The sequence below is a fragment of the Corapipo altera genome, unplaced genomic scaffold (genome assembly GCF_003945725.1).
Source record: "Corapipo altera isolate COAL_440 unplaced genomic scaffold, ASM394572v1 2b, whole genome shotgun sequence".
Taxonomy (NCBI): Eukaryota; Metazoa; Chordata; class Aves; order Passeriformes; family Pipridae; genus Corapipo; species Corapipo altera.
Window position 1 is genome coordinate 20,439,580 of NW_020884874.1, and position 13,650 is coordinate 20,453,229.

General features: G+C 35.8%; 1 protein-coding gene across 3 annotated transcripts in view; it reads right to left on the minus strand.

Moving 5' to 3' along the window:
* Window positions 1-2,127: 2,127 nt before the first annotated feature.
* HBS1L (HBS1 like translational GTPase) overlaps window positions 2,128-13,650 on the minus strand; it is a 60,357-nt gene continuing 48,834 nt past the window's right edge. For all 3 annotated transcript variants that reach the window (XM_027669269.1, XM_027669284.1, XM_027669276.1), the window contains 9 exons: window positions 13,386-13,460; window positions 12,590-12,707; window positions 12,334-12,402; window positions 9,398-9,502; window positions 7,297-7,387; window positions 5,566-5,674; window positions 4,879-4,979; window positions 3,859-4,003; window positions 2,128-2,802 (listed from right to left, as the gene is read on the minus strand). In XM_027669269.1, the coding sequence (XP_027525070.1) occupies window positions 2,791-2,802; window positions 3,859-4,003; window positions 4,879-4,979; window positions 5,566-5,674; window positions 7,297-7,387; window positions 9,398-9,502; window positions 12,334-12,402; window positions 12,590-12,707; window positions 13,386-13,460 (825 nt within the window). In that variant the 3' untranslated portion in view covers window positions 2,128-2,790. The remainder of the gene's footprint in view (window positions 2,803-3,858; window positions 4,004-4,878; window positions 4,980-5,565; window positions 5,675-7,296; window positions 7,388-9,397; window positions 9,503-12,333; window positions 12,403-12,589; window positions 12,708-13,385; window positions 13,461-13,650) is intronic.

The following is a 13,650-nucleotide window of genomic DNA, read 5'->3' on the forward strand; positions in this document are numbered from 1 at the left end:
AGAGAAAAAGGAAGGTTTGACAGGGAAATGTCTCCCAGTACCAGCTTTTCAAGCTACAGTTTGAAGACAATTTGCAACCACTAAACAAAATAACTCAAACACCTAGCCAGGAACCTGCTCCTTAGTGACAGTAGACAAAGACAACACACCTAGATTAGCATGTCTGCAACTCATGTTCACTGTTTGTCATCATCGATACTTTTCCTTATATCCCCAAAATCAATGCACCTGCCAAAACAAAAGATTTTAAGCATTAAGAAACTCTCTTTTTTTCCATCAATATCCACAAACAACAAACAATACGAACAGCTGAGTGACCCCTCAATTCAAACACTTGAGAAGCACAATCCTACCCGGTACAGTATGTTGTACGTCATCAAAAATTCATCTTTTTAAAAAAAAGAAGGAAAAAAAAGAGCAAGACACTGACTTTCACTTTCCCTTCCGTAGATATTCCAGTGGAAGCCACCTTTCTATTACATATTATTAGGTTTTTCATTAACTTCCTAAGAACTCAAACTGCCTGGTAAGAGCTGTGTAAAAGACATTTTTCTCAAAGTGAGAATGCTTAAGATTATCAGATTGCTCTAAGACTGCATGCCACTTCCTTGCACTCCAGAGTTATTCAAAACACTACACCCAGAGAGCAGTATGTTGTCACCAGGAGATTGTGAATGTTTCAATCAGCAGTCTAGAAAGGTTTTGCACCCCAGGCCACTGCCAAGCCATCAAATTTCTTGTGGATCAGCATGCAAGCATATTTTGATTGAATAAAGGTGATATGTTTCTATTGCACAATAACAGATCATTTAGGCTTCAACCAATTGGCACCTCCGGGCAGGGTTCAAATCTGTGTTGAAAGATAGTGCAGTCACATTGAAACTGGATTAGGTAATACCTCTGCTTCTCCCAAGCTACAAACTGGGAAAGCATGCAGTAGCTTTTCTGCCCTTACAGAACAGTGAGCCTCAAAATGTATTGCAATCATGTGTGAGAAGAATTATCAGAGGTTCACCCCATATCACACTTCCTTGTCCACAAACAGTAAGGAATTCATGCAAGTTTTAACACTGAAGACACAGTCTTGGTGCCTGTAACTGCCCACTGCCTTAAAAGTAACCTAAACATTTTCAAGGTCTGAAGGCAATTTCAAGTAGGACAGGTTCAATGCAGGAGCTAGGTAGTATGAATCTCTGGAATCCAGAAGGGCACCAAAACATTCACAGTTGGCATGGTAAAACTGGAAGAATTTAAGTGCAATTTCTGGACTATAAAAAGACATAACAAAAAGTGATAATTCATAAGATTCAGTTTTGGCAATAACAGTTTTCAGGTAATTCAGATTTATAAGATTTTACATGCACATAAAGCATTGCTGATACTTCTAAAAATGTTTGTGCAGTCAAGAATACAATTTATCTATGTGGTCAACTGCTGAACTGGAGCTAAAGCACGTAAGTCCAAAAAAGTTACCTACCAAAAAAAGTACATGGAAAGTGTAGGTACGGACCATACATGACTTTGAACTAAGTAACAATCACGGGCTTTTTGCGTTCTTCACTCCCTGGACACGGCTTTACTTCAATTAACCCCAGTGACTGATGCAGTGGAGAAAGTATTAATTCCTGCCCCTCACTACTAACTATGGGCAAAGTTGCATTGTCTCCACTCTGGACTCATGTACAGGTCCTGAAATACCTGAGGTGTTTCCACACATCCTATTAAAAAACAAAGACAAGTTGTAGTCAAGTGTGTCTGTCCTGAGTTTACACTGGAGGTGGCAGAAGGACCCTCTTTTTAGTTGGGAGATTTCATCTGCCCCACTACTGAAAAGTGGGAAGGAGTTATAGGCATAAGTAAGCACAATAACTGGATTTAGCAGACATCACAAGATTAAACTGTCAGCCCTTGCTGAAAAGAGTTTTTTGGATGAAAGATGTGTATCTGCAGTAGCTGCACTGACTAACATGAGAAAAACTGCAATTATTTCTTCAGAAAGACAAGTTGGATGCCAGTTTTACATTTTAACTTGCAAATTTACTCTGAAACTTCTCAGTTATAGAAAGTAAAGAATGATTTAACACATTTAGAACTGTTTAAATAGTAAAAGATGAAGGAGACAAAAGTGCTCAGACAAATTTATTTTATTATTCTTACTCTTAAGAATATTCCTATTCTTAAAAAATAAAATTAGCCGAAGTTGGCACAGCTTCCACTACACAGCAAAAGAAATTTTTTTAAATAAATTTGGGGGCAGGGAAAATAATCCCAAGATACTACTACATGCCATTCTCTTAAAAACAAAGTAAATAGTTTTTTTTTCCCTGAATATGAATTCAACTCAAACCTAAAAATATATTAGACCAATAAAGTTACTTTACTGAATTAATGTGCAGCAAAAAAGCAATCAAAGAAAATATGTAAACAATTTATGTCTGGGAGTAAGGAGCTTTTTTCATGATAATTCATCATTTTTTTTTCTCCAATTCAACTTTCTAAGATATTTCCATCAACTTCTCTAAGGCCTAAATTCCACATGGAGAAACACATGAGAGTCTTGAGATCGAGAAGTGCAACACTTGCAGTTCCTTGTCAGTTGGCATCTTGTTCTGCAGCAGGAGAGACTGATGAAGGGATCCCCAGATGTATAACACGATTTAGCTTTTGCCATTGTCATCTTCTCCCCAATTAATTGCACTTGTTCCTTCAACTGAAATGATTGCATTCTTAGACAGAAGTTTGGATATCTGATTGTGTTTTGGTTGGACGGTGGAAATTCTGTCACCATGGTCATTCTTTAATCTAAAAATATAAGCAAATGGAAAAAACCCTATGGTGAAAAATGAAGTAGTGAATGTAAAACAATTACAGCATTTTTCAACATGATGCAGTTAGCTGTGGAAAAAAATAATTCCTTTTTTTCTGAAGTTCTCTGGAACAACATCACAGGTACTAAAAAAGCAATTCCCAAATAACAATCAGAGAGGTTATTTAGTCCTAGTTCTACAAACACTGGTCATCACACATCCAAACAGAACCCCACTCACTTCAAATTAAATTTATGAAAAATAGGTGCAAGATGAAAGACCTAATTCTGGATCCTATTTAAGACCAGAGAGATTGGTAAGAGCACTAAAGCTCTAAAAGGCCCGGAGCCTCTGACAGACCTAGCACATCATTCCTACACAAACATGGAGAAACCAGAAATTTTCATGCTCAGATTCCAAGTTTTGACATTAAATGACTCAGCTTTAAGTCTCAGTACCAGAACTAGGTTAATGTGACTAAATTGCACTCCTTCAGGCCTAAAATTAGAACTCAAATTCTAATCCAAAAATAACAGCAATATTTTTTAAAGGGACAGATAGAGGGACATTCATCGTTTTGGCTTCTAGCAGAAGGCAAAATATTTATGTTTAGCCCCACAGTTTTTGATTCCTCTAACAAAGAATCAGAAAATGTTTATAGGCATCAGTAAGAATGAAATGTACAGTTTTCTTTAATGTTAACAGAAAAAGATTTGGGACCCTAACTAGACACAGCAAAAATCGCCCATACTTTTCATTTGCAAGCTATTTCCAGTGTATTTATACAGGCAGATTTCAAAAAGACTGATGTGTGTTAAAATAGTGAAGTGTTATTTTTTAACTCAAGAGAGGTGGGAAAAAAATTCTAAATACAGTAATTTTTACTCCTAATAAACTGAACAGGACCATGGCAAGTTTTCCTCACATCTTACTGAAGCACTGCCGCTTTTTTAGAGGAAAAAATTCATTTTTCAGACTAGAGAGTGTAAAATAGATCTTAACCATAATATTGTTCCTTTGCAGTATAGAAAGTCTTACAAAAATGCCAAACCTCTGTAACAACTCCTGCAGCAACAGTGGAACCACTGTAGCGTAACATAAACCTCCCCAGTTCTTTGAAATCTTTGTACAACTCTAGAGCAACAGGTCTTTGAGTCTGTAGTTCTATTAGAGCATTCTGTCCTTTAGTCAAGAACCTGCAGGTAAATAAGCAGAAAATTCTATTAGTAATATATATGCACAAATAAATGAAGAAAAGAATACTAAATGGGAAAAAATCAAGTTAAAAGGCCAAAAGTGTAACTATCAAGTTTGATTTCAAGTATAATCCAAGCCATGAGACTGAACACTCATTTGCCTGAAATGTACATATAAAGCATCTGAGTTTTCTTCAAAAACTTCTAGAGAAGGGCACTCACCACAACATTTAGCAAATTGTTTTGAAGCTAACTATCTCATTAACACCTGTTTTTTCATGCCAAGTAGAAATCAAGTCTTGTTTCAAAAGCCACAACTAAAGAGCCAATTCATTGCTCTGTAGAAGTCTGCAAGTTTCAGACATGCAATTTCTGGAAAAGGATTATTTTGATAATATTGTACTTATCAAACAGCATTTCTAGCCAAATACAGCTTTAAATAACTAGAGGGATGTTACTGTAGTTGTATGGGAAGACTCTCTAAATTTTTTTTACGCTGATCCACTGCCTAGTCAAGTGTATTTTAAAACAGTAAACCAGCTCCATGAGATCCCATGCTTTAACAGGAAAAGAAGAAATACTATAACAAAAAAAAAAAGGAAAAAAATCCTTTAATTGTAGGGCTGTTGATCTAGGATTCACTCCCAATTCTGCAATCGACCTTAAGCAAGTCATTTGACTTCTCAGGTGCTCTGCATTTATCAAGTGGGCAGGAGGTTTTTTACTTTGAAAAACACACTGAAATCCAAACATGAAACCAACTAAAACAACAAAAGAATATTTTTATAAACATATTATCGATTCAGGGTAGAAACTGCTTGATATTAAAAGTCAACCCATTTCTTGAGTAATCATTAACTATTCAAACCACTTACTTAGGTTTTTTCTTTGTCACTTCACCAGTGCTTTTGTGCAGGACACTCAAGAGTCTTGTAATAGTAGCAGGTTCGCTTACTGTTTGATAGTGTAAAAGCACCTAGAAATATTTTTTTTCAGTTATTAAACGTTCTACAATAATTAGCAATCCTAGGTGTTAATACTTGAAAACATCAGCTTGTTTTAAGACTTTTTTTTTTTTAAATGCTTATAAAACTTCTCTCGCAGGAGTGTCTGCCTCACATTCAGTTAACTGTTTCTAGCTCCGAAACTTTGTGATCTCTACAGATATGACATAAAGGCCATGTTTTATGTCATCATAAATACATTTTTCACTCTTAAGTGTTTTGCTTTTGCCACCTCAATGCAGCATGAACTGATATTTAATTTACTGTAAAAAGGATCTTACAACTAAGTGCATCATTATACTTCTACAGGGTGTGAGCCTCTAAAGGACAGCCTAGTTGCAGCAAAACTCACGTTCTCTGAAATGGCCAATAACAATATGCATAAGCAGACACAGTAGCCCCTTACATTTGCTTCAAATTACAGAAGAATCTCTTTTCTCTAGAGAGACAGAACCACTTCTGGATTTTAAATGTATCTTGCATTCAGGGGATCAAACATGGGAGAGGAAAAGCCCTGAGCAACCTATAATGAACACAGGAGCTTTCACAGAGACTTACAGGAAATCCTTTAGTGATTGGAATCTCAATATTGAAGATGAGAACCCGAGCTCTGAATCGAGTGCAAACCTTAATGGGTTCCTTGGGATCACAAAATACACAGCCCACACTACAAGAGAGAAAAAAACAAAACATATATATGTCTTGACATACAAATGTTAATCACCGCACTGGAAAAAGGTAATTATTTAAAACAAGCAAAGGAAAGACAACACCACTTTAAAATAATCAGGGCAGTCGGGGGGGGAGGGGTTGCATGGATATATCCAGGAACACTATATTAAAGCCTGTAACAAAATTAATTCCTAGAGAATGTCTACCTTATTTTGTGTGTATGCATGAAGAGCTCTGTCTAGTTCAGTGAACGATTACATCCATTTCTAATCAGTTTCTAAAAATGTCACTGTTTCCTGTGCGTAGGTACTTTTAAGAACTAGACTTTCATTCAGAGATTCAGTGTTTCAGATCAATAGCACAAAATAGTGTAGGGTGTCCAAAATTTCAGTGCTGCTGCCTGTAACTCAACTGTTTTTTGGATAAAGGAACATCATGATCAGGACTCAAAACCTGAGCTTTCAGCAGCATTCATTTCCAAAAAATTCTGCAGAGTCACAAGAAAGCTGCTGCTCACTGTAAGTTGACAAGTAGACTAGACACAGCTTTTTCAGAGGGGTTAGTTTTAGCCATCTAAAATGAAAATAAAATTAATCCCACACAGGAAAACATGACTGAAGATAACAAACATCATGACTAAACATATATGATAGATGTCATCAAATTTCATCAATGTCAAGAGGACTTAAAAATTCATAATTTTCTTGACAAATCTAACATATCTCCAAAAGATGAATGACATCAAGGTAGCAAATTGACTCAAGCCTTCATTCAACAAGTAGAGCAAGACTTCTTTTCCCCTCCCATTTACCACAAAAAAAAAATCACACTATTCGGAAATGGCAATTCAGAAAAACCTGTACTTCTCCCTTAAAAGCAGAACATAAATTTGAAAAAACTATCAATGCAAGGAAGTTTTCAAAGATTAGCTTGAAAGTTTGCTGTCTGAAGTCCAACTGGAATGTAAAAAAGCTGAAGAAATTATGGGTCTGATTTTCTGGACCAAACAACGACTGACACTTACCTAAAAGCTTGAGGCTAATGCTTAACATGAGACCTATGGATTGGAATAGACACAAAGAGATTTGTTGTGTCTCACTATCAGACTACCCTCCCCAAAAGTAGGGTCAGCAAAAAATTTAGGGAAACAAATCTTACAAGCAGTTAACTGTGTTGAATAGAGTTTCCATCAATTCCACTTGTCCAGATTTACTTATTGGTACAAAATGGGAGTTGTTTGGATGTGTTTTGTTAGAAAGATTTATTATTTGTTAAGTTCTTCAAAAATCTTTTGTTCTATTTAGCAACGAGGGTTTACTTAATTTAGCAATTAAATGTCCAAGGACTAGTCTAAAGGAAAAAGGCTCTGAGGGTTCTCAGTGTCAGCACCAGGCAAAGTATGAAAACTAACAGTATTCTTCTGAGGTTGCCGTTGCACATGCAGCAGATGTTTCCAACGTTTGTGCATGCAAGCCAGGTGATATGCATCATTTTGGTTTTAAATATCCTGGTAGCCACATCATTCTTCAAGTAAACCGCCAATAGTCAAGTGTAATAGTTATATAGCTTTTCATTAAAAACAAACCGTTACTTAGACTGAAACCCAGTTCTGCTCACTTGATTTTGATGATATCCATGCCGGTCAAAGTGAGACTAACGTGATCTCCTGCTGCAGCCCAATCAACTGGTTCATCATGCAGTGTGATTCCTGGAAATGAGTAAGAACAGAACCTCAAAGTGAAGTACCTAGGTTCTGACCTACAAACAAACAGCTCTGTTTGGGCCCTTTGTGCTTCATCAACCATTACTCATCAGTTTTCAGTATGAATGGGTTGAGAGTAAAAGCTTTTTAACTGAGAAGACTGAGGAAGCTCTTTTCCCCCCCTCGGTGAGGATTCACTATTCTCTCTCACCCCACCCTGCACCATAACATGGCCTTATTTAAGCCAGAGGAGGGGATCTGGCACTTGTTATCAGCACAGATGACGCAATCCTGAAAATGCCGTAGTACTAATATCTCCGTATCTGCCCCACCTATCCTTTGAGGCACATGCACACCCTAGACCGCATCTTTCGTATACTTTAATGGTACTATGTCAACTTTCATTTACCTTACGTGGGTTTGCTGACTCTTTCATAAAAAAGCATAACTGAAGCCTTTCATTCACGACACCATGTCTATTAGAAAGCATCTTTAAAAGTAATTTTTATTCTGATTTTGGTGTATTTTAATTTCTTTAAAAATGAGATGGTAGATGAGACTAATTCGCTCTGATTTAACATTCTGAGGTTTCTCATAGACACCAAGAGAGAAAGGAAAAAACTGGTTTTTAGAAATACTGCATATATTTATAGGATCTAGTTCTATTTTGCTACAGATTGTATCTATTGATTTGCAAATCTGTTCCCAAAACCACTTGCCAACCACAATCAAATATGCCAGAAAGCATCATTCAATTATAAGCATGTTAAGTACCATTTTTTAGGCACTGTTGATAATTATTTCACATATCTGTCATTCTCACAGAATAAGTGAAATTCAGCCTCTTGAAATTAAAAACTTGATTCCTAATGTGCACACTACTTTTAGTAAACACCGTGTGATAAATTATTTCTTCTTTATATTAAATGTAAATAATACATGCTTAATGAACTAATATCCCCAATATTCACTTGCATTTCAGTGATATGAGAGGCAGTACAAAAAAACCCCCATAATTGTACCACTAGTGATAGTCAGACAAAATACACCTTTTTCCATGCTACTTCCTCCACTCAGAAAACAGAGTGACTACAGTGGTGTGATACCCATATTCACCCATATTATTGTAATATTCCTCTGCATGTGAACAATGTGCATAAAACAGCATAAGCTGGCACACTGAAAAGCTTCCCAAACTAGCACTGAAAAAGGTGGTTTGGGAAGAGAATGAGACAGTCAAACTAGCACACCAGCACATTGCTGAATTCAGGCTAAATACTTAGATACAGAAACCTTTTCACTTAGATTGAGGACTCAATTTTTTATTCATTGGTTAATGTAGGAAAATCATAATTTTATCTTCCTGTTTGCATATGAAACAAACAACTCTGCATTACAAAGACAGTCTGCTTCATCAGGAAATAGATAAGCATTTAATGCCTAGCTACTCCTCTTTTCAGAAATTAAATGCATTGAAATTTAAATCCAATTTTCTTCTCTTTTCTAGTTGCTCAGGGCAATTATATCCTGAAAGTTTGATATTATGAAAGGATCAGTGGCAAATCCTAGGAACACCAAACAGGAGAGACTACTTAATTCTCCAGCTTTTTCATATCCACTTCATAAGATTAATTTCTAAAGGTTGTTCAACATCTTCACACTTCCTAACAGCAGTAACACTTCACAGTAAAGCTGAATACTAATGATTCCTGTACTGCATATTTTTATAGACATTGCTGGAACTCAGATATTTTTACAGAGTCTTCATAAAGCAATGTCAAAAGTCACAAGGTTATTACATTTGGATTATCTGGTATGGTAAAAAAAAGCATGCAAGATTTCACATACTCTTCATAGACATATTTATACAGACACAGTCACATCTAAAGAAATTCGTTTTATGCTTTCACAATTTATGTTTGACAGTTAGTATCAGTTTGACAGTCTGTTACCATTTCAGTAACTGCTTCTAGCCCAGCGTTGACCTGAAAGTAAACATGCTTCTGAAGACTGTACCTTTTGCAGTGCAAGTTTCATTGGGAGGCATTGCCAGAAGTCGTTCTCCAACTTGAATATAGCCTGCTTCTATTTTACCAGTCACACAAAATCCTGACCCTTGGTCTGTAATAAGCACAGCAACAATTTCAAAAAACTTCATAATTTGGTCAACTTCCCATCACAAGTTAGTCTTTCAGCAGTGCAATGAAGATTTTTTCCCCTCCCAGTAGAGTGTTCAGTACTTGCAAGTTAGCCAGCTGAGTATCATAATGAAAATTAAACATTAAATTCAAAACCTCTAGATCTTATATTTTTCAGAACTAAGGAAGAAATATCCTTCTTTAAACAAATGTAGGTACATGAAGAAATATTTTTTAGGTTTTTTTCAGTATTAGATTAAGTCCTTTAATTTCTAACAATATTATTTAATTCAGCACTTTCTCGCTATAATTATATAAAAAGCATACAACAGACCTCTCATAATTCTCATGCATACAGGTGCAAATTCCTATGTCATTTACTTTTTAATTGAGTCAGAATCCTACATGCTCTGTCTGCATATTACTTTTACTTCTGGAAAAGTCAAAGATTGATCCAGTCCTATTTAATATAGTCCTATTATTACTGGGGATGAGTTAAGTACTGCTGAATAAAAGATCTGCAAAGTTTTTCTTCTTGAATGTCCTAACACTGTTCATCATTTGAATGATATGTCAATTATTTTCCAGAGATATCCTACACATGCACATTTACGCACATATACCTTAAGAAATGCCACATCTTCTTAGCATGTGTTTAAAAAGGAATCCTCTCAACTGACTCTACAATGACATTTTCAGCATCCATACAAACATCAAATACACCTTTTGCTGAACATCACAATTCAGTGACAAGCATGAATCTTAGTATTTTGTGTCTCACAAAGCTGGATTTAAAGTTGAATTCAAAAGAGCAAGTTGACCTCAAATCTTGAGGTCACTTATTACCAACTTGCTCTTTTGTGTTCATCACCACTATTGATGAATGCTTCCATCTACCTAACTAGAAAAATGTTACCAGTATGCCTGCATGCTAATTTTACTCTATTTGTTCCAGCAAATGAGATGAACACAGTCAATTAAGAGATGACATCAGATTCCAAGCAAACAGAAAACTGGAGAAGCAGATACTTGCTAGAAAAGGAATATCCAAGTCACGGTACAAATACCACCTCAATATGGTACCACAAAAGAACCTGAAGCTGCTTTTGCAAGCACTTGCAGGCAACCAGAAATATGAACTGGTTCCAGGTTCTCAACCACTCCCAAGCACAATCAAGAATGATTTATGTTTTGTTCACATCATCACCAGCTCTGGCATGGCAAACCAATGTGGTCTTTGAAGCTTCACCCCCTCCCATGCTGATTGCTTCCTGCAAAGTATCAAGTTCCTTCAGATCCCCATGAAATATAAAGAGAGGGGTTTTCTGAACTACCTAAGAGTACACTCAGCACTCACACTTTTTACACACTTCTATGGACAGCTCCTCCTGAGCATGCACAGGCACTGGAATAAAGCTGAGAACAACTATTGCTTCATGTGCTTGTATCTGCAGCTACATCCTCTGGTGCCATCCAAGTTAATTAAGTTTTGAGATCATAAGGTAAGAAAAAATAGCCTAAAAACCACCTAAAATGCTGCATTTAGTAATAAACCTCATATATGTAAATTTAGTCCCTTTCAAAGCCATTATTTTTTTGCATACTTAAGCAAGGCAGATCTAGTCAATATAGCCCATTTTGTGAAACTTAACACAAAAACTATTATTGCAACAGAAAAGCTATGATAATAATTTGAAAGATCTCAATCAATAATCCTAACACGCTTTCCCATAAGTCACAAAAAAGAAAAAATAAATACATTGATGACATAGATGACAAAAACTAGTGGTAACACACTAGGGTAAACTCCTATGCAAGTTTTCAATATTTAACATTATGGCTTCAGTACCTTCAATCAGCAAACCAAGGGTATGTATAATACCCAGTGTTTTCGCAAAGGTACACATGAAAATTGCACAAACCTAGTATTTCCAATTACAATCAGAATTTTCATCTGATTTTTTGTACTTCCCCTATAAACACCATATATATAAACCAAAATTTCTTAATATATGAACTTCAGTATTGATATTTGATTACAAATATTTACAACATTTCCAATCATGCTGTCATTTAGTTTGCAACATTCCTCAAGGGACCTACAGAATGTTTTATATTCTTACTTCTTGTAAATTACCTTTAAATGTAAATGACAAAATGAAAAAAAAAAATATCAAATTTACCATGAAAACCTTATTGGTTCAAGGCAGTCTGTTTTTTACAGAATATCGAAATAAGTACTGATTATAGTTACTTGCTGTCCCTGTCTCTATTAATGCTAGGGAACAGCTAACTGCCTTTCATTAAACCTTGGGTGCTTATAACAATCTCACCACTATCGCCACTTTCTTCTACCTCACCTACCCCAATTTTTATACCAAAATTAAGGAATGTACCATTGTTCACAGCTATGACGATGAAAATAAAAGGTACAAGACAAACTTGTTTAAAATCTAGGACTGGAAGGTAAAAGAGCCCAAAGCCACACTCATAAAAAGTTTGAGAACACTGATTTAGGTCAGCAGAATCAGTCTGGGAGAAAGAAAGACCCACATTCTGTCTCACAGAACCATAAACTCATTATACAGACAATTAACTGGACATGTAGATTATCTTCCTCAATTTCTTTTACAGTGTGTTTCACCTTCAGCAGTGCTATTTAAAATTTGATAAGGAATAGAAAGCTTACTATTCAGGTCCAATACTATTGACACACATAAAGTTCCTAGTTTAAGCCTTATTTTGACAGCATTTTGCAACACTTGTGTTAAACATTGGTGAAATTACTGTGAAAATATTATAGAAACAACCAACCTTTAAAAACATCAGCAACACATAACCTAAATGGTTTATCCACTGATCTCTGTGGTGGCTTGAAAGAATCTGCAAATAAAACGATAAGATTTTTAGAATTTCTGTATTCAACAACTATCTCAACAACTTTTCAGTTAGAGATAAATCAACTATGGTGCATTCCAATGGCTTTGTCCCACATTTTCCCCAAAATAAAAGCTTTGACATACACAGAACTAAGATATTTTAGTTTTTAAGTGAGGAAAATTACACTCACCAATTTGCTCTAACAAACACTTTCCTTTATACCACTGTGTGAGGTCACTTGACTGACCCCTCGTGACTAGATTTTCACCACCAAGGCCACTTGTTGGGATATAAGCCACATCTGATTCCTAATCAAGAAAACAAACTGATGTTAAGCACACATTAATAACAGGATCTTGTAGGAGAAGCAAGAGGTGCATTTTTTCAATATTACACATCTAAACTTTAAAAGAACAGTTGCCACATTCATATTTCCCCTGGAGAAGGCAGGTTGCTCAGTGGATTTCCTTTCTGTTTCCCTCATACCTGATCACAAAGCTCCAAAGAGTTGGAGATATTTAAACATAATGATAGCAACACTAACAACTAGAAACTGAGCTCAGGTAACAAACTCCAATTTCCTATCTGACAGGCAAAACTTTGGTTTGAATTGCTGCATTCTCCATAGGTATTGCAGGAAGGCCACAATCCACACTGACAATCGCTCTAGTATAAAACTCTCTACTGTCATTCATATAATCCTGAACGTTAACACAGACAATTCTTGCTCTCTTCTGCTTCATACAAAAAAATCCCAAGAAAATACAAATGAGCTGAGTGCCCAAAAGATTCAACAAACAAAGATGATGACACAGAGTATTAAATCCAGGGCTCAACGTATGCTCTATCAGCAAGAAAAGGAATCTGTTATACTATGTGCAGACAGTAGTAGCAGGTAAGTGACACAAAATAACCTGACTGGAGGAAAAACTCATCTCACCCAAATGCTTGAACAAAGCAATAAAGGCCTCACAAATTTACATTACCTTAAAGCCAGCTTGCTTAAGAAATTGGCCGAGTTTACTCGTAATCTCCTGAAATCTTTCCTGTTGCCAATTGACCTAAAATAAAGAACAGATTATGATACAATAATAAAATAGATTTTTAGCCATGACTTAAACATACAGGTGCATGTCATCAATTCTGTAGTAGAAACAGGTGTGCATTTATAAATATGAGATTTCCAGGTGCATTCATACTTGAATATATGAGTATACACATTAACAACTATTGATAGCAAACAACGCATCA